The sequence below is a fragment of the Meriones unguiculatus genome, chromosome 16, assembly GCF_030254825.1.
Source record: "Meriones unguiculatus strain TT.TT164.6M chromosome 16, Bangor_MerUng_6.1, whole genome shotgun sequence".
Lineage (NCBI taxonomy): Eukaryota > Metazoa > Chordata > Mammalia > Rodentia > Muridae > Meriones > Meriones unguiculatus.
In genome coordinates, this window is record NC_083363.1 from 29,025,148 (window position 1) to 29,051,140 (window position 25,993).

The 25,993-nt window shown below is 54.0% G+C and overlaps 2 protein-coding genes across 5 annotated transcripts; one reads left to right on the forward strand and one right to left on the reverse strand.

Moving 5' to 3' along the window:
- Positions 1-1,283: 1,283 nt before the first annotated feature.
- On the forward strand, positions 1,284-6,016 carry Dlk2 (delta like non-canonical Notch ligand 2). Of its 2 annotated transcripts, none has more exons than XM_060369543.1 (6): positions 1,284-1,582; positions 1,802-2,195; positions 2,463-2,526; positions 3,630-3,760; positions 4,346-4,490; positions 5,090-6,016. In XM_060369543.1, the coding sequence occupies exons 2-6, from the start codon at positions 2,120-2,122 to the stop codon at positions 5,820-5,822; spliced, it is 1,149 nt and encodes a 382-aa protein (XP_060225526.1). In that variant the 5' UTR covers positions 1,284-1,582; positions 1,802-2,119; the 3' UTR covers positions 5,823-6,016. The 2 variants fall into 2 exon arrangements, with proteins under 2 accessions (XP_060225526.1, XP_021495819.1); XM_021640144.2 differs by having other exon boundaries at positions 1,342-1,582; positions 2,066-2,195.
- Positions 5,984-25,993, reverse strand: Abcc10 (ATP binding cassette subfamily C member 10). Of its 3 annotated transcripts, none has more exons than XM_060369541.1 (21): positions 25,822-25,993; positions 25,504-25,675; positions 21,009-22,230; positions 20,674-20,901; positions 19,396-19,552; positions 18,825-18,934; positions 17,270-17,349; positions 16,022-16,193; positions 14,707-14,805; positions 14,128-14,317; positions 13,433-13,510; positions 12,829-13,023; positions 11,808-11,958; positions 11,461-11,638; positions 9,773-10,116; positions 9,353-9,522; positions 8,203-8,893; positions 7,152-7,297; positions 6,978-7,075; positions 6,721-6,833; positions 5,984-6,383 (listed from the first exon to the last, which is right to left on the reverse strand). In XM_060369541.1, the coding sequence occupies exons 2-21, from the start codon at positions 25,668-25,670 to the stop codon at positions 6,221-6,223; spliced, it is 4,752 nt and encodes a 1,583-aa protein (XP_060225524.1). In that variant the 5' UTR covers positions 25,671-25,675; positions 25,822-25,993; the 3' UTR covers positions 5,984-6,220. The 3 variants fall into 3 exon arrangements, with proteins under 3 accessions (XP_060225524.1, XP_021495818.1, XP_060225525.1); XM_021640143.2 differs by lacking the exon at positions 25,822-25,993 and having other exon boundaries at positions 8,203-8,465; positions 8,733-8,893; positions 25,504-25,727; XM_060369542.1 differs by lacking the exon at positions 25,822-25,993 and having other exon boundaries at positions 8,203-8,543; positions 8,733-8,893; positions 25,504-25,727.

Below are 25,993 nucleotides of genomic sequence, written 5' to 3' on the forward strand. Positions count from 1 at the left end.
ATCCACGAGAGAAAGAAAGGAAGGGAGGGAAAGGAAGAAAGGAGGGAGGGAGAGAGACACAGAGATAGCCAGAACAATTCTTATGTAGCCCAGGCTACCTCCTCAGACTTCAGTGGACTTATATTTTCTACACTAATTGTTGATGCTATCTATGGGTCTACAATTTTTCGCTACTGCAAAACAACAAACAAAACTTAGGACAAAATAACTGATAGAAGCCCACTCGTGACTCAAATCCAGAGAGCCCCCCGGGAAAGAGGGAATCACAATGAAGTCATCTAGAGAGCTGGGATTGGGCATGCGTGCTCTGTAGGGTGGAGAAGGTGGGCATTGCCTTGTCCCTGTCTGTAGTCAGGTCAGCAGGAAGCCACTCTGTGCAGCTAGTGAAGTCACCTTCCGACGTTTTCAACTTAAAGATGGGGACGTTCCACAGGAAGACCTATAGACCATGGGCAGCCTTCCCCTTCTCTGCCCCTTTCCCCAACCAAACAACAAAAATACGTTTTAGGGTCTTTGTCTGGCTTGGGTTTTTGGGTCACTGACTCTGGGTAAAGAGGCCTACAAGGGCGGTTATCCCCACGGTCCTACAAAACTCCCTCAGCCCGAGACGTGGGACAGTGAACGGATGTGGGGATGTTCAGAGGCAGGGTCTTGGGGGGAAGGCCAACAGGCAGGGGCGGTCTGGTCCAGGCAGGCTTCCCAGCAGTGGGCTGGCAAAGGAATGGGAAGGAAAGACTGAGTGTAGACCGGAGCCAAAAAAATGAGGGTAGCCTGAACGGATATCTCCGTAGGGATGGTCCATCTTGGAAGAGGGAACGAAGAAAGAAGCCAACAGAGAGCAGGCGCTGACCTACGAAGTCAGTGACGAAGGCTCCGCAAGCCGGGGAGGCGTGGGCTGGTGACAGCAGGAACCTGGCTTCAGTGCGCTCGGGCTTAGAACCACGAGAGCCGTGAAGGGCTGATGAGAACCATGATGCGCAGCAGACGGGGGAGCGCGGAGGCGGCGGGGCGTGGGTGACGGGCAGAGTGGGGAGGGGCGGGGTGGGCTAAGATGGGAAAACGGCGGGGAGCACTTTACAGTGCGTGCCCATGTCAGTCCCTTTGATTATCTAGTTTTGGGGGTGGGCGGGGGCGGGGTGGGGGAGGGAAGAAAGAGAGGCTGGAGGGGGAGGGGGCTGGGGACTTTGGGGGGGCCGCGAGGGGAGGGGCGAGGAGGGCCGAGCGGCGGCGCGAGGTGTGGCCGTGAGCGGCGGGGGGGGTTGGGTGGGGGGGGTGGGCGCGGGGCGCAGCCGGTGCGGGGCGGGCCGCGGCGGCGGGAGGGGAGAGGCAGGCTCCGCCGGCACACGCCGCTGCTGGCAGGGGGCCGAGCGCGCGCGAGGAGCCGCCGCCGCCGCCGCTCGGGGTCGCCTGCAGCCCCAGATTCCCGAGCGCTCGGCTGGCATGGCAGCCGCCTCCGCGCCGAGCCCCGCGGCCAGCTAGGGGGGCCCCCCTCCCCGCCCCCGCCCCCGCCCCCGCCCCCGGCCCAGACCGTCGGATCCCGTTGGACTCTGCGCCCTGGGGACGCGTCGCCTCCCGGCTGGAGGTGAGAAGCCAGGAGGACGCGGGAGCGCGGTGGGGACCTCAGGCCGAGCGTGGCGGAGCGAGGGCGTGGGGGGAGGGAGAGCCAGGCCCGGGTGGGCGGGTGGGTGGTAGAGGACCCAAGCGGAGACTGCTTGCAGCCGAGAACTGGGAGCCGTCCCTCCTTGTCCCGGCCCTCGGGTCCCGCCGCGTTCGCCTCTCAGCGCTGTCCCCATCTCTGCAGACCCCTCCACCTGGACCGCGATCCCAGCCCTGGCCATTTCCCCCGCGCGCCGTGGCCACGCTCGCCGCTGCCCATCCTTTGGCCTCTTTCCCACCAGTGGGCTCCTGTCTCCAGTCCCTTCTCTTCCTGCCTTCCTCGCCCCCGCCCTTCGGCTCCCTAGCCGGGGTTTTAGTCGCTCTCCCTCTCCGGCTCCTGTCACTTGGAACCAGTGTCAGCGCCGCTATCTCCGGGTCCAGCCGCTTCACAGCCAGTGCCATCCCACAGGTGTCTCTACGTCTGGCCTTCATCCGTCGGTCCCTCCTGGGGCCGGAACTGACCATGCCCAGCGGCTGCCGCTGTCTACATCTCATGTGCCTGCTGTGCATCCTGGGGGCAACCAGCCAGCCTGCCAAAGGTGAGCGTGCCCCGGGGATCGGGTCGCGGCCCTGCTCGGCGGTCCTCGCTGGCACGCTGACCTCTGCCGGCTAAAGACGGCATTGCAGCCGCCCCATCCCGATCGGGCAGGCGATGGAATGGTGCTCCCTCTGGAATGGGGCTCCCTCTGGAATGGGGCGCTCGCCACGTCCAGAGCCGAGTCGGGTCGAACTACTGAAATCTCTGCAAGTCCCGGGAAGCCAGACCCCTGACCCAGGCTCACTCCTGCTGCACCGTTCTCTTTCAGCGGATGACTGCAGCTCTCACTGTGACCTGGCCCACGGCTGCTGTGCTCCCGACGGCTCCTGCAGGTACTTCTGCTGCATGCGTGCCTCAAATCCTTTGCTCCCTGCTTTTCGGCCCTCCACACCCCCAAAACAGTATCTAGGAGCTTAAGATCCTACTGTTTGTTTTTGTACGAGATGACCAGTCCCCCAATTTTCTCTCCACCCCTCTCTCTCTCTCTCTCTCTCTTTCTCTGTCTCTCTCGCCTCTTATATGAGAGCTTGCGAATCCAACTTTTTTATTTTCTCATGGGCTCTGTCCCTAAAGATGCCAGTAAAGACACCTGAAGCTTGAGAGTTTGGGAACTGCGAGCCACAAGAAAAAGGAAAACAGAAGCGTTGCTTGGGAGGAAAGGCTGTAGGGAGAGTGGTTGTTTTCTTGGCAAATTCTGCCATTGACTCACCAGGGCAGATTGGGCAAAATATGTGGCAGAAGGGTTTGGACATGAGCAGTGAGCCGACAGGGGCAGGCACTTGGCATGGGGCTTAGAAAAAATAAGCTGATGGCCAGTGGCGGCACACACTTTCAATCCCGGCACTCAGGGGGCAGAGGCAGGCGGATCCCTGAGTTTAAGGCCAGCCTGGTCTACAGAGCCAGTTCTAGGACAGCCAGGGGTACATAGAGGAACCCTGTTCCAAACAACAACATAAAGTTGTAGAGCCTGTGTGGTGACACATATCTGTAATCCTTGTGATTGTGAAGTGAGGCCAGGAAGATCAGGATTCCAGGCTAGCCTTGTCTACTTGAGACTCAGATAAAAACAGAACAACAACCCTCCTATTCCCCCACCCCCAAACAAACAAACAAAACAAATAACCCAGCCACTTTTTCTGGAATCTGAAGGGAAGACGGTCCCAGTGACCTCAGAAGGCTACTCACTCTTTCAAATGGTCATAACCAGACACTCGAGGGATGGCACAAGAGGCTGCGTTTACAGTTTTAATTAACAATAGCCTTCAAGGGAAGCATTTTCTCGGGTGAGGTAACGGATGGTGAAAGGCTGGACAAGACACAGATGCTGAACTTGAAAGCTGCTGTCCGATGGCTGGTGTGTCTGCACAGCCCTGCACCTACCCAGGACCCGTCTGCCTTCTCTCTGGGGCCCTGATCCCGTGTTCTTTCCCACCAGGTGTGACCCAGGCTGGGAGGGGCTGCACTGCGAGCGCTGTGTGAGGATGCCTGGCTGCCAGCACGGTACCTGCCACCAGCCCTGGCAGTGCATCTGCCACAGTGGCTGGGCAGGAAAGTTCTGTGACAAAGGTAAGGATGGAGGGGCTACTGGCTGCAGGGCCCATGTGTTCTAGAGCGTCCACTAATACTTACTGTTCGCTGAGCGCCTACTGTGCCATGTTCAAGTCCTCCCAAATTTATTCTTTCTGATCTCATCCCTCCTTGGTGTCTGAACAGATCCTTAATATCGCCGCATGATGTCGGAAAGGCACCTGCTAAAAATCGTGGGCATTTTTGCTTTGCTGTGTTTACAGGAGCTTTGTCTACATGTATGCCTGCAGACCAGAAGAGGGTCTCTATCATACTGTGAGCTGCCACGTGGGTGCTGGGAATTGAACTCAGGACTTCTGAAGAGTAGCTAGTGCTCAGCTGTAGCCATTTTGAACCTGATGAAACTACGGTCCACAGAGAACTTGTTTAAAGTTCTTGTTTAAAGTCAGTTTGACCCAGACTGCTGGAGCGGAGGCCAGGAGCTCCTGAAACCTCATTTCACCCCATACTGGCGGGGGGTGGGTCGGAGGCATAAGCCACTTTGACAGAGCTTTGGATCTGGACCACGTGGGTCCTGGGGACCAAGTAGGAGGTTACCCCACGCTCTTCTTACCTCCTCTCCAGACGAGCACATCTGTACTTCACAGTCACCCTGTCAGAACGGAGGCCAGTGTGTGTACGACGGCGGTGGCGAGTACCACTGTGTGTGCCTGCCAGGCTTCCATGGGCGCGGCTGTGAGCGCAAGGCTGGGCCTTGTGAGCAGGCAGGGTGAGTGCTGGGCCCTGGGGAAGCTGGACCAGAATCTGGTAGTGAGGAGAGGGGCAGGATGGGCAGTAGAGGGGGACACCAAGAGTCAGACCCACACAAGGGCACCTCAGGGTAAACACTCCACTGTGACAGCGCACCTGGGTCAGATCAATTTATTTTATTTTTTTTTACTCCTGAGATGTTTGTTTCTTCACCACAGATGATGTTTTGGTTGGGGAGGGGAGGCGCCTAGGACTCCCTTTACTTTCTCACAAAAGCAGACACGCAGCCTTGAGAGCGAGCTGGCTCTTCCTGTGCGGATTATGAAACGACCGCAGGGCTGGACTTGCCCCATTTCCGCTACAGGCCTAAGAGCCTGCGGAGATAATAGACACACTTTTCTGAGCCCTGAGTTTGGGCCTGACCTTATGTTTACTGCCCGACATTGGGTTCTCTCATTTAACCCACTCGGTTTGGCTATTTTTATTCTCATTTTTAAATTACGGTTATTTGAAACTCAGAGAGAGCAGCCCAAGGTGACACAGCAAGAAAGGGGAAGCCAGTGGTCAGGACGCTGATTGGCAAGTCGATACCAATGTTCTCTCCCAATCCCACCTTAGCTCCCCATGCCGGAATGGCGGCCAGTGCCAGGACAACCAAGGTTTTGCCCTGAACTTCACGTGCCGCTGCTTGGCAGGATTCATGGGTGCCCACTGTGAGGTCAATGTGGATGACTGCCTGATGCGACCCTGTGCTAATGGTGCCACGTGTATTGACGGCATAAACCGCTTTTCCTGCCTCTGCCCTGAGGGCTTTGCTGGACGCTTCTGCACCATCAACCTGGATGACTGTGCCAGCCGCCCGTGCCAGAGAGGGGCCCGCTGTAGGGACCGCATCCATGACTTTCACTGCCTGTGCCCCAGTGGCTACGGAGGCAAGACTTGTGAGCTTGTCTTACCTGCTCCAGACCCAGCCACGACGGGAACCCCACAGACACCCACCGCAGCTGCGGTTGCACCTGCTACGGGGCCAGCCCCTCACAGTGCAGGGGCAGGCCTGCTGAGGATCTCAGTGAAGGAGGTGGTGCGGAGGCAGGAGACTGGGCTAGGTGAGTCTAGCCTGGTGGCCCTGGTGGTGTTCGGGTCCCTTACTGCTGCTCTGGTCCTGGCCACTGTGTTGCTGACCCTGAGGGCGTGGCGCCGGGGCATATGGCCCACTGGACCCTGTTGTTACCCAGCCCCACACTATGCCCCAGCTCGGCAGGACCAGGAGTGTCAGGTTAGCATGCTGCCAGCAGGGTTCCCTCTGCCACCAGACCTGCCCCCAGAGCCTGGTAAGACCACAGCGCTGTGATGGAAGCGGCGGGGGGGCTTTCGGGCCCCCTTGCTCATTTCCTTCACACCTCAGACTGTAGCGGTCCTTTCTCAGCGGCTCTCCACTTTGGTACAGCCATCCAGGGGATTTCAGCCTCACACCAGAAATACTATTTTTTTAAAAACACAGGATGCCAGATAGGAATTTTATCAAATAAAATTATTAAAATGCAAGTGGGCTTTTATGGAAGAAAAACTGGCCCAGAATTCTGGGTGAAGAGGCCCATGGTGGGCGGGGTCTGGGGAAGCCTCAGCCTCCGGCCCACCTATGAGTGGCTTTCCTAGAGGAAGCCAGGGTGCCCGCTCCCCTCTGGGGAGGCGGAGGAGAGGTAGACGCACAGAGGAGAGTGCAAACGGGCAGCCCTGGTGGGAAGGGGCTCAGCACCCTGCAGGGAGGGGGTGGGCTCCCTGCTGGCTGCTCTGCAGGAGCTGCTGGAACAGGGAGTGGGGCTGGTGGCGCAGGGCTGAGGGGGAGTCCAGTTCTACCACCCTCCCGGCTTGGAGCACCAGCACACGGTCGGAGCTGAGGATTGTGTCGAGCCTGTGTGGGAAAAGTCTGTCAGTGGTGGTCCAGTGGGCTCCAGGGCCCTGAAGAGAAAGCTGACCTGATGTCCCTCCAGATCCTTCCAGACCACACAGGTTGGCCCCCACAGGTTTGAGTCCCTGGGTCTGTACAATGGCAGGAAACATGCTATCTCTCCAGATGTGCTGAGGACCTGGGGCTGCACCCGAAGGAATAGAAGCCGAGTTCCCCAGGCTTTGATTCTCCCGCCTAGCCAACGCTACCTCTGGGGTCTGATCTCTCTGGGGCAGGGGCGGGTGGTGTCCTTTCAAGGGTCAGAGATCTGTGCCTCTGCTGTTCCCGGGGGTGCTCACACCTGTGGGCAATGGTCAGCACTGTCTTGTTGGCAAAGCGTTGGCAGATGGTCTGCTGGAGCAGCTGCTCTGTCTTCTGGTCCACACTTGCGGTGGCCTCGTCAATGCACAAGATCTGGGCAGTGGGGGGGGGGGGGGAGGGGGAGACTGTAATCTCCCTACAGTTCCCCACCTTCAATTTTTCCCTGAAACCTCTCTCCAAACCACCTCCTCCCTCGACACATCCCTGCCTCTTGGATGCCTCCTCCTCGTGTCTTACCTTGGCATCTGTAAGAAGAGCCCTGGCCAGACACAGCAGCTGCCTCTGCCCCAGGGACAAGTTCCGGCCCCTTTCGCCCAGCTCTCCGTCTAGGCCACCTGCAAGCAGAACGCCTGCATTGCCAGCACCTACTCTGCTTCTTACCTGCCCTTCCAGGCTCATCCCGAGACTCACCCGCAGCGACGGTCACCTCACTCAGGTGGCACTGCTCTAGGGCTTGCCACAGGGCCCTGTCGTCATGTAGGCCCTGGGGATCCAGGTTCTCCCGAACAGTCCCACTGAACAGGAAAGGCTCCTGGGGGATGACAGCCATCTGGGATCTGGGGAACAAGGACACGGGGGCCAGGCTGGAGACACGCCCATCTTCTTGTGGCCCAAGCTTACCTATGGGGCCTGGCACTTCTAAAGAAATCACCCCCTCTGCTTCCCACCCTTTATTTACCAAATCATGTTAGTCAGACACATACCTAGGACAGCACCAGTACAGTGAGAGGCACCAAGGACATCAAGGGCCTAGACTCTGGCCTTAACTGATTATAGCTCATCAAGGTGTTCAAAGCCAGAGAAAAAAATGGCTGAACTGCAGAACTGACCCCACAGACAGCAGTGGAAAGGCAGGGGGAGAAGAGAGCAGGAATGGGAAGAGACACTTCCAAATGGAGGAGGCCAAGGAGCTAGATGGTCAAGCCATAAGGTCAGAGGGCAGAAGAGGCGGGGCAGGGAGCAACCACAAGTTCGGGGCTTTGGGTGAAGCTCCCTTATCCGTCCCATGTCATGGAATGGAGAGAAGGTGACTCTAAGGTACACTGGGAACAGGCTGGGGCACAGAGCTTCAGATGAGGGCACCTGTGTTCAAGTACAACTGCCCCAGGCCCCAAGCTGCCCCATGTACTGCCTGCCAAGCCTGAGGCCTGAGGGCTCATGGCATCTGGGAATATGGCTCCTGAGAGGCGCTGATTGCGAAGGCAATGGCTAGCGTCTGGAGCGGGGGGGGGGGGGCACTCTGGGAGCCACAAGACCAAGAGGGAAATGTATTCAAAGTGGGGTAAGGAAGGTCCAGTCATCATCAGCTGTGACCACGGCCACAGCTTACCTGTCCTCACCTGTCCACCGCATCTTCCTTGTCTGCTGACTGGCCCTGGCTGTCCTGAGTTTACTAATGCCTTCCTAGGGTAGTTCCTTCCCAGTGACCCCCTCCCTCCTCACAAATCACCTGCCCCCAGACCTGAGCTCAGCCAGCTCCAGCTGGCTGGTGTCCACACCGTTCAGCAGCACCCGCCCTGCGCTGGGCTCCAGCAGCCGGAAGAGCACCAGAAACAGGGAAGACTTGCCAGAGCCAGTACGGCCCACGATGCCCAGCTTTTCTCCGGGCTCCACGCGGAATGTCACCCTGTCCAGGGCATTTGGCAGCCCTGGCCGATATACCAGAACCACGTCCCGGAACTCCACACTTCCCTGGGTCAGCCAGCTGCTGCCCTGGCGGGGTGACTGTGGACAAGAGGTGAAGGAAGGATGATGGCAAGGACTGGGCGAAAGGACGGAAGGCGGGGAAAGAATGAAGAACAGCTGGAGTGAGAGTAGAGGGAGAGGAAACAGGGAGTGATGAGATGAAGGGCATGGGTGAAGAAGGGCGGCAGTCAGGCGAAGAGGCTCAGAGATGTGGAAAAGATGGCAAGGAGCAAAGGGGAAGAGCTGGGGGACTGGAGGATTCCCCAGGGCCGGAAGCTCTGGCCTAGGGTGGCAGGGCAGACCTACCTGTAGTGGCTGGCCCTGGGGCTCCTGGGGGATGTCACAGGAATATTCCTCCAGGCGCTCAACGCTCACCATCATGGCTTCCGTCTGTGTGAAGCTGCTTACCAGGCCGGAAAGCAGGCCCGTCAAGGACAAGGCATAAGACAGCACGAGGCCCACCAGCCCTGGGGAGAGGAGCACCAGCCGCTAGGGGACACATGGATGCTGAGAAGTTTGTGGGAGAGAGTGTGCAGAACACAAGAATGCCAGCTTTAGACTGTGGGTGTGCAAGGGCAGATGACTGGACCCAGGCCAGGGTCAGGGAAGGCTAGATGGAAGTGATGGATTACGCCAGGAGAAGAAAGCTATGAGGGCTGGCGGGCCTAAGACTAAGGTGGCCTGGTGGCAGAGTAGGACTATGGCTAGGAACAAGGAAAAGGTGACCATCACAGGACTTGGTTTGGTCCCAGATCCACCACTGCCTGTGGATTTCTTGGCACTAAAGTAATGGCGTTGAAGAAGCATCCTCACAGGGAACACTGGGTAAGAGGTGGGAGTGGGGAAGAGAGACATACAAGGGGTCAGGGTCAAGGATCTGGAATGACTTGCTTCTAAACTAAGGGTTTTGGGTCCCAGGCTGGCACCTGGGTTGGCAAGGCCCTGCTGGTGCTGCACCAGAGCAATGCCCGCGATGGCGCTGACCACTGCTGCCCCCATGAGCTGCAGCCGAATGTCCAACCACTGCATTGTGGCATAGGAAGCAAACTGGCACCTCTGGTTTAGCTCCAGGAGTCGCTGGTTCTCTTCCTCAAACCTGGAGGAGGCCAGGAAGGAAGGGAAGCCGCTCCACTGTTGTGCTGGCCTCACCCCTTCTCTGTGACACGCATCCTTCCTGGGAGCTGACCTGCATACCCATCCTGCTCCACCTTACTCTTCTACTTTCCACACTTAAGTATCTCTTCCCACTGTCTTCCCAAGGAGACAAGACTCCTTTAGCTCTGCCCGTCTTGTATGCTCCCGCATCGCCTCACCCGCCACCCCTGGACTCTGCCTGGGGGATGCACCTGTAAGTGGCTCTCACAGCCCGGAGCACGGGGAGGCCTGCCAGGGTGTCAGCCAGGTGGGTGTAGAGCGGAGACAGGGTGAGGTTGCCCAGACGCCGAAGCTCCCGGAAGGAGGCCCTGTAGCGGCGCTGCACCCGGTAGTAGATGAGGCTCAGAGGTGGCAGCAGCAGCAGCAGCCAGGGCAGACCAAAACCCAGCACAACCAGGAGGCCCAGCAGGCCTACGGAATTGGCCAGCAGGATGTTGAGGAGGAAGGGCAGGCTGTCATCTACACAGGCTACGTCTGAGGAAAGGCGGTTCAGTATCCGGCCCGTGGGTGTGGAGTCAAAGAAAGTCACTGGTGCCTGTAAGAGGGAGGTGGTTGGACAGGATCAACGGCTGAAGGAAAAGAGTTGGTGGACAGGCTGGTGTGTGTCTGTGTGTGTGTGGGGGGGGCGGTGAGGTAGAAAAGCTAGCCTGCGGTAGAAAAGAGAATAACGTGGAATTTGGAAGGCGCTATCTCAGGGTGGGAAAGGCTCTCCGGCAGGCCAGCGGCAGCCCTGCAAGGCCATGCAAAGGACTCGTCACCCTCTGGGCCGCACATGCTTGCCGCTCTCCTAAGGGCAGAGAGCTAGTCTCTCCACAAGATGGGCCTTCAGGCCAGCAAGTGAGGCTGAGATGTCTGGAGGAGCACCCTGCCGCAGCTGGACAGTAGCACTGCCAAAGGGCTGAGGTGCCGAGCCTGGCCGTGACAGCACATGCGTTTAATCCCAGCACCCAGGGGCGAAGGCAGGAGAATTAGGAGTTCAAGCTCGTCAGAGGCAATAAGAGAGCCTACCTCAGAAACACAAATCAAACCAAGAGCAAACGAAAGCTCAGGTGGACTCAGACTTTGACTTGAACACCAGGTCTGCCACTGAGGAGATGTGAGACCCTAGACAAGGAATTTGTTTCTCTCTCCAAGATCCCTGATCCTTGTCTTTAAAAAAGGGGCAACAGGGTATCTGTTTCTTCCTGGAAACTTTCTAGTCTAGAGAGTTCTTACTTTTCCATAATAAGTCTATGCTCACTCTGCTTTAAAAAAAAATGTGGGGACAACGGGACAGTCATGGCACATGCCTTTAATCCCAGCATGTGGAGGCAGAGGCAGGCAGATCTCTGTGAGTTAAAGGGCAGCCTGGTTTACATGGTGAGTTCTCAGACAGCCAGGGCTAGATAATGAGACCCTGTCTCAGAAACAACAATAAATGCGTAAGAAATAAAGATTTTAAAAGTGCATGCACATAAAACACAGGCATTTTGCAACAAACAAACAAACAAAAAGACAACAGATCAATTACCTTTAGTAAGGTTGCTTATCCAGGAGTGAAAGGTTAATGGAAACAGACTATACACATAACAGGAAATAGAGAACACAAAAGAGAAAGCAGGCCTTGCGTAAACTACAAGGTCGAGCCTTAGCACCTTAGGTCCAACATGAGACACTGAAGAATGTCCTCTCAATTGCCCTCTTTATAGATGACAAACCCCAGACTTAAATCATTAGCTCCGAACCCAGGTAGACACTTGGCTCCACAGCCTCTGGGCCTGAGATCATTCCCTGCTGCCCCATCTGTCAGAGGCCATTGAGCGGACTGGGACTGTGGAATGTGGTTCATGTACTAGAGGGGTGTGAGCCTGGGCTATCTCCCTCTCTCCCACCCCCTCACCATGAGGAGTCGATGCAGGAGGCGGTGGTGGAGGGCGGCAGCTGCTCGAAGGACACCTGCTGCAAAGAGCACTGCCCGGAGGAGGGTGCAGAGAGAGTTGACGCCGGCAATGGTCGCGTACACGGTGAGGTAGTGGACATCTGAGGAGCCATTGGAAGCAGCTTTGAACAGCGGGATGCTGGGCAGTGGGGAGGAGAATGTAGGTAACTCCAAGAAGAGCTACTCAGGGGTCCCCTCCCTTCTCTAGGGCCACCTTTCCCATCCTCTATGAGGCCCAGCTTCAAGCCTGCCCTCCCTCCCTTGAGGGTATTGGAGCCCTAACCCTGCTCCCAGCCTCAGCCACTCACTAGAAGCTTCTCTGAGAGAAGAGGAGCAGCGGTGGGGAGAGCAGTCCTGTAGAGTCTGGGCTGGACAAAGCTCCCTCCTCGGAGCTATTTCTGGCTGCCTTCAGCTGAGAGAGCCAGTGAGAGAGCCACCAATCGGCACCATTGCGTGTGGCTGCACGTGGACGGGAAGGGAGAAGTCGCAAAGACTCATCTGCATGGTCTACTCAAACATCCCCATTCTCAGCCCTCGGCTGAGCCTTCCCTCTTCTGCACGCTGCCCTGGGCCCCCACCTCTTCTCGCTCTCCTTGGTCCTTCCCACCGTACACTGTTCCTAGCCCTGTTACCCTTCAGCTCTGTGGACGGCACGGGCCAATTTTACAGAACGGAGCTGGCCTGGACGGGTCAAAGGGTACTACGGACACAAGTGGAGGCGAACGTCTGTAATTCCCATACTCATATGCGGAGGCTGGGGGATTGCAAATTCAAGGCCGACCAGACCAGCTGAGCTGCACAGTGAGGCTCTGTCTCACGAGCAAACAAACAAACATACAAACAAAAAACCCCCACACACAAAGACCATAACAATGTATTTTTAAAAAGATGACCATGATGGGGCTGGAGAGATGGCTCCGCAGTTAAGAGCACTGGCTGCGCTCGCAGAGGACCTGGGTTCAGTTCCCAGCATCCCGTGACTGTTCACAGCCATCTGTAACTCCAGCTCCAAAGGATCGGATGTCTTCTTTTGACCTCTGTGTGCACCAAGCACACACATAGTGTACAGACATACGTGCAGGCAAAACACTCACAGATAAAACGAGTATTTCTTTTTAATTAAGGAAGAGGGCTACGGTAGAATACTAAGTCTAGCTGACCACAAGAGCCCTCAAAATTGGGGTACACCTTTTGTCCCAACTGTGTGTTGGGAAGGTTTGGAGCTTTGTGGTTATTACTACAAGGCGACTGTGGTCACAAGTACCTGGACAACATGGCAGGAGATTCGGTGGATGGGGCTGGGTGGGGAACTTCTGGGGAGAGTCTCACCTTGCATGAGAAGTAGGGAGATGAGGATGGCAGTGGCCAGGCAGCTGCCCATGGCCCTCCAGTATGCCCGGTACACATGCAGGGCCACGGCACCCTCGTTTTTGCTTTCTTCCTGCACTAGGCGACCAGACGCGCTCCGTTCCACCTCCGGCACCTCTGTGGTTTTCTCCAGGCTCTGCACTGACTGGGACTTGCCTGTGAGAATCAGGAAGGCCTCGTTGGAATCACGCTTGATATATGAGTGTTTCACAGAGCAGGCAGGCTTTAAAAATCATTACCATTGTGTGCCAGGGAGAAGCAGCCCAAGACTCGAGGGCTTGGGGGCACAGCCTCTGACACGCATTCGTGAGGCCCAGGGTTTGCCTCCCAGGACTTAGGAAGGAAAACAAAAACCAAAAACATAACAAACTTTTCCACGTGTGGTGGCACACACCTGTGATCTCAGCGCTCAGTAGGATTGTGAGTTTGAGGCCAGCCTAGGCTACCAGTAAGTTCAAGGCCAGCCTGGGCTTGAACCTAGGAGATCTTATATCTTCTAAGACACACTGAGATACAAAGAAAGGGTGGGGGGACCTAGCCCCTTTCTCCCACCTCTGGGCCATACCTGAACTAGTCACTTGTTCCTCCTCGGCCCAGGCTGTGGGGACAGCTTGTACCAATGGTAGAATCTCAGAAGGAGGCCCTGGAAGGCAGAAGGAGAGGAGGCCGTTATGGGTATACACTATTCCTTTGTAAATGTGTGCTTAATCCCACGGTCCCGTTTGGCCATCGTCCCCTAGCCTACCCGAGTGGGCTCACAGACCACTGCTGTGTACCTGGAGTCTAGCCAGCAGAAGTTCCGGGGAAAGCCCTGGCTGCGAGTGAGCACCCACACACCGGCACCGTGCCGTCTGTCACTATTGCAGAACCTTTTCTCAAGCTTTAACTCAATTGGGCCTCACTTTTTCCTGTTGCTTTGCCAGGAGCTCTGCAGACGGCCACATCCCCTGGGACAATAATCCATCAAAGTTTTGTCCTTTTTTTCTTTACAAGCAGGTTGTTCCATCAGGTCACTGCTTACTTCTCTGAAGCCACGTGACTGCTCTCAAACTCCTAGGAAGCTCAGTTTTAAGAGCTCAGGCACACGGCCGTCCCACCCCCAACCCATTCTCCTGTCTCCTCATGCTGAGTCTGTGGGGGTGGAAAGAACCGAGAGCTGCACTCAGGCCACGCGTGGAAGTGGGGGCAGGATCTCCTCTGCATGTGCCACTCCACCCGTCACTCTCTGTCACACCAGGGCAAGTCTCTCCACAACATCACCTGATCGCACCAGACGCCCGGCCTCCATCAACAGCACCACATCAGCCCTCTCCAGGTACTCTGTGCGGTGGGTGCACAGCAGCCGGGTGGTGTGGCTCAGCACTCCCAGGATGCACCTGTTTAGCAGGTGGTTGGCCACGTCTGCATCCACAGCAGCCAGAGGGTCATCAAGGAGGTAGAGTGCTTTCTCCTAAGACAGAACAGACAACAGGCACCGTGGCCCAAGTCCTCTGGCTGGGCTCACAGGCTCTCCTAGACCCAGATCTCAAGGCAACCAGAAAAGATGAGTGAAGACAACTCTATAATAGCAGGAAAGATGATGAGACATGATGACAGACTTCCCTCTAACTGAGTGTAAAGCTAGAGTCTTTGATCTCATGCTTTGCTGAGCCCCAGGGCCGCAGGTCTTTATTTTTGCCTTGAATTAAGTAGTCAATACCTAGGAACATGGAGTACGGGAGAGAGAAATCAAATGCAGAGGAAAATATCCCTAGCCCCTACTCAGAAGGCTCCCATAGCACTGGACCACTCCCGTACTCCTGACCTACTGGCGTCCTGTCCCTCGCCCCTTTAACTTGCCTGGTAGACAGCACGAGCAAGTGCAATCCGGGCCCGCTGTCCCCCACTGAGGGTCACACCCTTCTCTCCCACCTCTGTCTGGTCTCCATCGGGCAGGATCTGCAGGAACAGACACCCAGTGCTTAGCAAACGCCCCACATCTTCTACCGTGTCTCTTGTCCCTTGCTAGGAAAGGGATGATGTAGAGATCAAAAGGCCTTTATAAGCTTGAGACTGTGCTTCCGTCTGGGACAAGTGAGACTCAGAGGAGATAAGCCTGGGTTCTCATACTGAACACTTACTATGCATTTAACGTTTTCTAGGCTGTGGTGGTTTGAGTGAGAACGGCCCCGTGGGCTCATTTGTTTGAACACTTGGCCTCTAGTTGGTGAAACTGTTTAGGAAGGATTAGGAGGTGTGGCCTTGTTGGAGGAGGGGTGTCACTGGGGGTGGGCTTTGAGGTTTCAGAAGTCTGTTACTCCCAGTTAGCTCTCTTTGCTTTGTGACTATTGTCTCAAAATGTCCTGCTCCCGCCCCATACCTGTCTACCCGCTGCCATGCTCCCTGCCATGCCATGATGGTTATGGGCTAACCCTCTGGAACAGTAAACCCTCAATAAACTCTTTCTTCCATAAGTTGCTTTGGTCACGGTGTTTTATCACAGCAACAGAAGAGCAACTAAGACACAGGAATTATCTCATTTGAAGCCAGGAAGATCTTATAAAGTTGGTGCTATTCCCTCTTCACAGATGGGACCGAAGCATAGGTGGGTGAAGCACCTTGCTCAAAGGATGTGACTCAAATGATAAAGGAACATAAGATGATCCCTGATCAAAATCAAAGGCCCTCCTGCTCAGGGAAGTTTTATATTTATCTGGGCAGGCCAGTGTTGACTACAGTCCTAGAGGAGACATGGGGATTGGTTGAAAATTCATAGGAAAAAAAAATCTCATTTCTCTCTGATGGTTTCAGTGCCTGGCTTGTGTGTATGGGACAATCTAATGGGCTTGGCAGCTTTCACAGGATTCTAAACAAGACCTCAACTCTTCCGAACCTTCTTAGTGAGGTAGGGCCAAGCCTCATAGGGAACCCTAGCCTGGTTTTAGAGGCCTTGGATACATTCTAGCTGCTGTGTGTAATACCCTCTCCATCCTCCCGTGAGCCTTACAGGGAAGTGGGGACCGAGCAGCTGAATACTCTAGGAGGCCTAAGGCTGATGGCTTGCCCTAGATGAGTGACACCCCTGCGGAAGCCATTCCCAGAGAAGCGACTGCAATCTGAGGTGTTAGGGACACAGGGGGAAGCAGGAGGTGAGGGTGTCAAGCCGGGTACTCACGCTGAGATCGTCACTGAGGGCGCAGGCCTCCAGAACCTCCCTGTACAGCTGGGCATCAAATGTCTTCCCAAAGAGGATGTTGTCTCGGATCGTGGCACACTGGATCCAGGCCTCCTGGGTAGCCAGCCCAAAGCCTTTGGACAGCTCAGACACTGTCACCCACCCACTTAGCCTGCAGAGAGCCAAGGCAGTATAGCAGCTAGCTCCTGACTGGGCCCCTTCCATGGCCCTGTCTCTCCTGACTGGGCCCTTCCATGCCCAGACCCTGACTCTCAGAATTTCCTCAGTTGTAGCCGACAACCTCTGAGTTTAAGGGGATCTAGCTGTAGGCTCACCACAGACTAGAGGAAACAGCCCTTTGGTTTCAGCCCAGCAGCTGTCCTATATATACACTGTGGAATTCAGTGTGGCTCATCCTCCCCGGAAAACACAGCCTCCCTCAAATCTTCACTCTCTCTGGACCGCTTTCCTATGTAGCCATATTTAAAAGGGACAGCTGACAGTAGATGTCACTTCTCTTCTTATTCTAACTCCGTGACCCTCTAGTGCAAAGGTTTTTCAGCCCGTGTGTTGCAACCCCTTTGGGGTTGGACAAATCTTTTACAGCGGTCATCTACAACCATAGGAATGCACAGATATCTATGCTACAACTCATAACAGCAACAAGATTGCAGGGATGAAGTAGCAACGGAAATGATTTTATGGCTGGGGTCACCACAGCCCGAGGAACTGTATTAAAGGGTCACAGAACTTGCAAGATTGAGAACCAGTGCTCTAGTGTGGCAATGATCTCCCCTGCTCCATTTATTTAGCTACTTTTATCTTGTTTCTTTGACATAGGATGTCATGTATCCCAGCCTGACGCTGAACTTGCTGTGCAGCCAAGGATGACTTAAATTTCCTATCTTCTTGTCTCCATCTCTTGAGTGCTGAGAGTACTGACTTATACCATTACAACCAGTTTACGACCAGTTTAATGTGGTACTATGGTTCAAACCCAAGGCTTGTTCATGTCAGGCAAGTGCTCTATCAATTGAGCTACATTGTAATCTAGATTTCATTGTAATCTGAAATCTCCATAGACAGGGGCTGAATTTTACCCTTTTTGATACCCCCCCTTTTTTTTCACCCTTTGGTGTTCCCTTCCACACACAAACACACTAAGAACATTCCCACATACAGCAGGGCCTTGGTGAATGGCTCGTGAGAGGGGAGGCCAGAGTCAGGGGCACACTGAAAGCTGATTACCTGTGGAGCTCCCCAGTGATGGCAGACAGCAGTGAACTCTTGCCACAGCCCACCTTTCCCACGATGCCCACCAGCATGCCCTGTAAGAAGCCATATGGTAAGCGCTGATGGCAGGGGAAGGGTGTACGGGGTTGGAGCAGCAGCCTCCTCGTGAAGTTCTAGACTGACGAAGCCCCAACAGATGTTTCTCTGTGCCTCAAGAAAGTCTTCAGAGAAAGCTGTCTCCCAGCCCACAATGTGGGCCCCTGTGACCGTCACATCTGCCCCCGAACAGCTGCAAGCTTTATTCTCAATTACACTGCCTCTGAGGGAGACTATCTAGAATCTACCGAGGTATGCTGAGGTGGGCATGGGAGGAGGGATTCCTTCTCTGCAGTTCCTGGGTTACATTTCCCATCATAGCAGGCAAAAGGCAGTGCTCTGCAAATGCCCATTCTGAGAAGCTCTGTTCTTCCTTCATTTCTTAGTTGAAATGTACATTCATGGAGCTATTACCCAACTTGTGAGGAAAATTTAGAAATGTTCAGGGATCTTTGCAGCTTTGTCCATGATGACCACATGATGCAGCCAGGGCTGACCTATCTGCAAGTGGGCACCAGGCTATGATCTTTCTGGGGGTGAGGGATCGGGTCTCAGGCAGCTTCATTCTTGCTGGCTAGAGCCTACAAGTTGGAAGACTGACACATTTCTGCTCATTTGCAGAGTCCACAGACGGCATGAGGCAGACACACAAAGACGCAGGCCAATAGTGCTGCAAGTTGAGGCCTGGTTCTGGGCTGCTTCTAAGATCTGTGTTCTTGCTTTGGACTCTGATTCATCTATGTGTCTTATTGCAAATTCTTGTTTGCTTAGGCTAGCTCCACTGGGTTTCTATGAATGTATATATACTTCCCCCAACAGATTAGTAAAATTCCTTTGAAGAATTCCAGCCTTGTCTTGCCCGAACTAAGTACAAAAACAAAACATTCAACAAAAGCCAGAAATGTGAGCCAAATGTGGTAGAGGCAATTCATCCATTGCTGGAGGTTGAGATGTGGGGCAAAGGGTTGGACAAAGGTCAGGAGAATAACTCAAAACCAGGATGAAGAAGGGTCACCATCCTGGGAGGAATGCTCCCATTATAGGTCGTTGACTACATATGCCATGTCTGGAGTCCCAAGGCATGACTGTTTTTTCATGAGACTAAGAGGAGGGCCACCTACACTGTTTGTAAAAGTCCTTGGAAGGGGCTGCTGGCCTGGTTCCCAGGTTCCCAGCCTGAAATGATGGTGGGAAAGCCCTGGGGTCTGTTCTGGAACCTGCAGCTGGAAAGGGACCCTCGAGGGGGACTCAAACACAGCTGTGGACTAGAACTAGGTGGGCTGAACTGTTTAGATCAGGGTGAGGTATGACCAGTGTGAGAAGGTATGAGAAGTGAGATGCACACAGAAGGGGTTGTCTCCCTTCAGACTGGAACCTAAACACCAAGCCCCACCTTTGCTTCCCTCCCTGTCGAGTATCAGTCCTTGTGTGTCTGCTTATCTGGGAACTCTCCCTGAGTGTCTGTCCCACAAACCTTTTTCACTTCGAGGTGGCTGATGAAGGTCTTCTGGCTTGTTCCTATCGGGTCCCAGGAGAACAGGGCTTCATGCATCTCCAGTACTGTGGATGGCTCCGTGGGGGGATCTAAGCAAGGAAGAAGCCACTCACCCTATGCTCCCCACCCACCACTCATCTGCTGGAATGCAAAGGGCAAAGTTGTGGCATGTCGCTGAGTCACCTGTCCCTCATCTGCCTGCCCAGCGCTGATTCAGCCTGAGTCTCTTGTGCCTAGATTTTGTTCCTGACTTCTCTGGGAACATCTATGCACCCTGTCAAACAGGCTAGGGCTGGAGAAGACTCAGTGGTTATGAGCATTTCAGAGGACCCCAATTTGGTTCCCAGTATCCACATCATAAGGCTCATGCCTGTTCACTTTCACTTTGGTTCCCAGGGATCCAATTCGCCCTCTTCTGGCCTCCATGAGTATCTGCACACATGTGGTGCACATACACACTCAGGCACACACATAAAATAAGTCTTAAAGCAGAAAGATTATATCCCCCTCTTCACCATGTCCTCAGTTCTTCCCTCTAGCCCCTACTTACCAGGGCGGTAGTAGAGCTCAGGCTTGTAGTTTGGAAGGTCAAGGAAACGCTGGATCCGGTCCAGGGACACTTTGGACTCCAAGAGGGCATTGATCACCCAGGGGAAGTTGTTGAGAGGAAGAATGAGCATGTACACAAGTGCCAGGGTTGTAAACACCTGCGTGGAGGGAGGGGAGTCTTGCTCAACTCAGGGTAGCTCTGTCCACAGGCCTATGGAGGCAAGGCGAGGGCAGCAGCAGGCCTGAGGGGTTGGCCGGGCGACAGTTAGAAATGGCAGGGGCGGCCTAGCGATTCGAAGTGCTTCCTAAGGAAGGCACATTACTGTTTTTGATGCTGCAGACCGACCCCGCGCCTTGTACACGGTAAGCACTGGCTCTGCCGTGGAGCTGCACACAAAGCTCAAGCTTCTTTTGATCTGCACACAACCTCGGTCACCCTGAGACTCCCTTATAATCTCTGGGTGACAACTGTGGTCACTAGCCCTGGCCAGACCCAATATTAGATTGTGGATCCCTGAACCCAAAGGCCTCTTCAACAGAAACAAAGGGGTCCAATCCCAGTTAGATGGCAGCCTGAGCTAGATAGGGAGACCTTGTCTTAAAAAAAAGGGGGGGGGCACTTCTTCATAAAAGGACTTAACCCCAAGTCTGGGCCTGAATGGAACTTGAAGATAAAGGGAGAGAAGGAAAGGAATTCCTTTATGCCACATAGAACTATATATCCAAGATTATAAGAGAACCCTTTAGCTGAGAAAGAATAAGCAGCCAGAGGTCCTCTTTCTGCCTGACCCCGAGCTAACACTAAGGCCCTGAGCCCACATTTCCACTGCATAGTAGTCCCTTTCCATTTCTTCCTAGGCCCACCCTCTCCCTCTGTGCTGCCTAGTTTTATGTCAATTTGACACAAACTAGAGTCATCAGAGGGGAGGAAGCCTCAGCTGAGAAAATGTCTCCATAAGATCTGGCTGTGGGCAAGCCTGTAGGGCCCTTTCTCAATTAGTGAGTGACGTGAGCGGGCACATCCCGTTGTGGGTGGTGTCACCCCGGGGCTGGCGGTCCTGGGATCTATAAGAAAGCAGGCTGAGCAAGCCAGGAGGAGCAAGCCAGTAAGCAGTGCCCCTCCACGGCCTCTGTGTCACCAGGTTCCTGCCCTCACTGCTTCTGATGATGAACTGTTACATGGAACTGAGTGAAATAAGCCTCTCCTTCCCCAAGCTGCTTTTGGTTACAGTGTTTCATCACGGCAATAGTAACACTGAGACCCCTCCCCAGCCCTCACCTTGGTGGCAGTGAGCTGGTGCCCCATGAGGACATAAGTGATGAAGATGGTGATGCTGGTGATGAGTGGCAGAGCGGCCCACAGGTATACACAAACTGCATCCAGGTACTTGATGACCCGGAGCCGCCCCAACTCTCGGGAACGGCAGGCCTTTACTCGGTCCCCCAGAGCCTGCTCCCACCTGAAGAATTTGATGACTCGAATGCCGTTCAGCAGCTCCGTCATGAGCTGGAGATGGGGACAAGAGAGTGGTATGAAGCTGAGACCGCGCTCAGACACCTTCTCTGTCTGGCTGCTGGATCTCCACCTGGCTGAAAGACCCGGAACCCCCTCACCTTAACCCTTGCATCCTTGTGTTGTAACAGCTCCTGATTGCTGGCCATGATGCGGGTGGCAATCACTTTGTTGACAGGTACCAGGAGCAGGACCAAGACCAATCCAGCCAGGAAGGCCATGCCCACCTGCAGGTACAGCAGGTAGAGGGTGATGGCCAGCTGCAGAGGCAGGCCCCAGGCCTCATGGAAACTGCTGGCGAAGTTGAGCAGCCTCTCAGAGTCGGTCCCTAGGAGGTTCAGGACCTCCCCAGTAGGAAGGCGGCTAGGCCCTAGCTGCAAGGCTTTGCGGTAGAGGATGCTCAGCACAGCCACCCGTGCCTGGAGTGTCACCTTGCGCACCTCATAGCCGTACTGATTGTTTAGCACAGCATTTATCATGGCCCCACCGGCCAACCCCAGGACATAGAGCAGGCCGTGGCTTAGGGGCTCCTGCCCGTCATCCAGGAAGCCCACCAGCAAGGAGAGCAGCAGAGGCCCAGAGAATCCCAGCATGGTTCCCACAATCTTCAACAGTCCAAGGGCCAGGTAGCAACATCCAAAGGCCCCGTACAAGGCCCTCCACAGTTGGGCTCCCTCCTTCCAGTGTGCTTGGAATGCACGGGCCAGGTAAGCAGGATGCAGCCTGCGGGGGAGGCGGCAAGTGTCCTGGGGCTGCCGGAGCTCTCCACGGATCCCACGCGCAAGCAAGGGCGCCAACCAGGCATAAGAAAAGCGTGACAACCAACTCTCTCCATCTTCAGCCACCTCTGTTTCTTGACTCTCAGAGGACAGGAAAGGTTCACGAGTCCAGGGCTCTCGGGGCCCTCCAGGGGCTGCCCAGCCCAATCCATAGGCCAAGACTGCTCCCAGCTGCAGAATGAGGAGACATACACGGCCCAGAGGTCCTGGGAGAAGTGGGGGCAGAAATGTACCGTGTTGGCAATGCCACAACAGGGTCAGCACAAGGGCAGGGGCTGGTAGAAAGGCTGCCAGAACCAGGGCCAAGGGTCCACGGGTGCGGCCATGAGGGGAATGAACCAATGCCCACAGGGCCAGGCTGTGGGTGAACCAGGCCACAGCTGTCACACATCCCGCCAGCACCTCTAGCCCTAAGGGCCCAGGGTGAGACCCTGGTGGCAGAACAACTGGCAGGAGGTCCAGCAGCGGGAAGATGGAGAGAAGGAAGGAAGCAATGAGTCGGACACGCCATCCAGGATTGAAAGGTAGGATGTAATCAGTAGTCCTGGAGGAAAAAAAAAAAAAGAGAGAGCAAAGAAAAGGAGGCACATTATGGCTGACACAGGGCTTGGACATGCCTATCACCTCCAACAAGTTAGAGGACATACATTCCCTTTCTCGCCTGTACATGGTATCACTGCTCTACTTTACCCTGGAACCCAAACCTTTCCTTGCAGGAAGCCTTCCCAGATTACCCAGTCAATCTTCTAATCTACGCACAGGCTTTCTGACTAATTCTTCTGCCACAGGTACTCACAAAGTGTGTATTAAGGTTGGATGTACCATAAAGTCTCTCTCTCTCTTTGGTTTTTCAAGACAGGGTTTCTCTGTGTAGCCTTGGCTGTCCTGGCCTTGCTTTGTAGACTAGGCTGGCCTTGAACTCACAGAGATCCACCTGCCTCTGCCTCCTTGAGTGCAGGCATGCACCACCACGCCCAGCTACTGTAAAGATTCTAATTAGGAAAAAACCCACAAATGTTACATAAAGATAAACACATTTTATAAAATGGATCCACAAGAAGGTACCCTAAATTCACCCGAGGCATCCTGGGGTAACATTTACTTACAGGTAGCTCTCGTCCTCTCACAGGAATGCTTACGTTTTACAAAACCTCAGAAGGCATGTTCTACTCCTGTCTTTCCCAACTGTGAGAAGTGATGGGGCTCACCGTGTGACCTCTCAGCTCAAGAGGAGCTTCTTTCAGCTCTGTCTATATCTTCTTAACACCAAAAAATGTTTCTCATAAACAAAAAAGGTTTACATTAGGAATCAAATACAAGCCAGGTGGCGGTGGTGGTGATGGCAGCAGTGGCAGTGCACACTTTTGATCCCAGCACTCACTCGGGAGGCAGAGGCAGGAAGATCTTTGAGTTCAAGGCCAGCCTGGTCTAAAAATCAAATACAGGTAGGAAATAGGTGTGGAAGCAGAAGCAGGTCAGTTTGAACTCTATGAGTTTAAGGTCAGCCTTGAGCTCAAAGCTGTTCCAGGCCAGCCAGGGCTGCAGAGTAAGTTCCTGGAAAAAAACAAAAACAAAACAAAACAAAACAAAACTATAGGGTGGATATGGAGGAGTACACCTGTAACATCAGCAGTTGGGAGATATATCAGGAGGACCATACGCTCAAGGCAAAATTGGGCTGTTTAATACCCCATCTCAACACCCCTCTCTCCCCAAAACAGAATCAAACACAGGGCCAAGCATGATGGCTCTCCCCTGTAATCCCAGGACCAGGCGGGGTGGAGATGCAAAGATCTCCCTGTGCTGAAGGTCAGCCTAGTCTACACAGAGTTCCAGGCCAGCCAAGGCTACATAGCAAGCTATTTAAAAAGAAATCAAATATAGGAAACATTTGTAGCAGTGAATATCAGAATGCATTGAAATTCATATTTCAATGTTCGTTATTAAAGAAAAATGGGAGGAGGAGGTATGGCAGGAGAGAGATGTCTCTTCTTGCAGAGGATCTTGCAGAGGTACCAGGTACCCACATGACAGCTCACAACCATCTATAACTCTATTTCCAGGGCACCCAATGCCTTCCTTTGCCCTCTAAGGGTATTAGACATGCAAGCAGGACATACAAATACATGTAGGTAAACACTCCTGTACATAGAAATTTAAATATTAAAGAGAGAGAGAGGCTGGAGAGATGGCTCAGTTCTTCCAGAGGACCAAGGGGTTCAGTTCCCAGAAACCAACTAGTAGCTCACAGCTGTGTGAAACTCCAGTTCCAGGGGATCTGATGCTCTCTCCTCTGACCTCCTCAGGCACTGTACCCATGTGGTGCACAAACTTACATTCAGGCAAAATAAATAAAATAAAATTAAAAAAAAGATTTATTATGAGGGAGGGGCCTACGGCTGGGATACAAAGTAAATAACCTGTGATTAATATAAAAATAAATTAATTAAAAAATATTTATCTGTACTATCTATTTAAGGGTGAGGCTGAAGGCACACCCATATAACCCCAGTACTCTGAAGGCAGAGGCAGGTGGATGTCTGTGAATTCTAAATTAGCCTGGCCTACATAATGATACCCTATCTCAACAAAGGAAAACCCACCTGAGTCTCTTATGCTTTTTGGATGCTGAAAAATTTTAATTGTAAACTAAATACCTTAGTTCTCTTTGTTTTCCCTACCTTTGAAACAGGGACTTAGCATGTCTCTCAGGCTGACTTCAAATCATCCTCCTGTCTCAGACTCCAGAACAGCTTAGATTATAGGCATGTGCCAATTTGCCTAGCTAGGACTGAAGCTTTGGTTTTTCTTCTTCCTTTTATTTTATATTTTTTCGAGACAGGTTCTCTCCAAATAGCCCTGGCTGGCCTGGAACTCACTATGTAGGCCAGACTGGCCTTGAACTCACAAACATCCACACACCTGCCTCTGCCTCCTAAGAGCTGGGGTTAAAGCAGTGTGCTACACATGAACTCTATGGCTACCTCTTTGACCTCCCCCCCTCCACCCCTCACCCCCCCCCATCCCGGTGGGAGGAGCAGCCTAGCTAGGCCACAGAGAAGGACATTGCAGCCAGTCCTGATGAGACCTGATAAGCTAGGGTCAGATCGAAGGTGAGGAGGACCTCCCCTATCAATGGATTTAGAGGGGGGCAGGGAGATGAGGGAGGGAGGGTGGGATTGGGAGGGAATGAGGGAGGGGCTACAGCTGGGATACAAAGTAAATAAACTGTAATTAATATAAAAAATAAAAAATAAAAAAAAATTTGTGTGCCACAAAGCTTGACCTGAGCAGGCTAGCTGTGGGTATCTGTGCTAACCTCTTCTAGGCTTTTCCCTCATTCTTCAAAAGTGACAGACCAATTTGGCCATCCAAGAACTAATATGAAATCAAGGCGAGCGTAGCACCAACCTCTTACAACACTAAGCCAAGTTAGTTCTAAGATTTCGATTTTGCGCCTCTTCCCCTTAGAGCTTTCCTTCAGCTGAGTCTGCAGCCGCTTTTATTCTAGGGATAGCAGGATTTCATGGATGGAAGTGGTGATTCACTGCCCCCGTAACTTACACACAAGTCATCCTTTTTAGCTAAAACGTTTATCCAACTTTGCCTCCAACTCATGGCAGTTCTGTTTGGACATTCTAAAAGTCTGCAAGAGAGATGCCTCGGAGACTTAAAGGATATGCCCGGTGCCGTACTGCTTAAACGCCTTGTTTCATTCAATCCTCCCAAAACAGCAGTCAGCTTTTATTCTGCTTCTGCCCTCCTCTTACAGAGACCGCGAATCTTGCGGTCTCGTCTTGCTGCAGTCTCTACCCACCTTGCGGTGCCCAAGTGGCAGGCACTGAGGACGGCGAGGAGCGCGTGGGGAAGCACGCTGAGCACCAGCTGGGTGAAGCAGTGGCCCGTGGTGTCCCCTTCCCACAGCGGGAGCGGCCGTGCCGCGTCGGTGCCACACAGCTCGGCCAGGAACCTCTCCACAGACATGTCACCTAGGCAGAGGCAGAGAGTGACACAGCGCGGGCCGAGTCCCCAGCCAAGCCCCGCCTCCTAGCCGGGACCGCCCCTCGCTTCCGCCTCCAGGTGGAGCCCGCCCATCCTTGCGGTACTTCCGGGGCTAGATAGGAAGTCTCCGTACCCAGCGCAGGCCCGTTTCCAGACCCCGGAGCTCACGCTGCCGCTTATGTCTCCAGCGAGCCAGAACTGCAAACCTAAAGACGTTTGCGCTAAGTCTTAATATCCCCGGTGTTGGTGAGTGAGAAAGAACGCGCTGCCAGGTCCCGGGGAAGGCCGAGGCGCTAGGGCTGGAA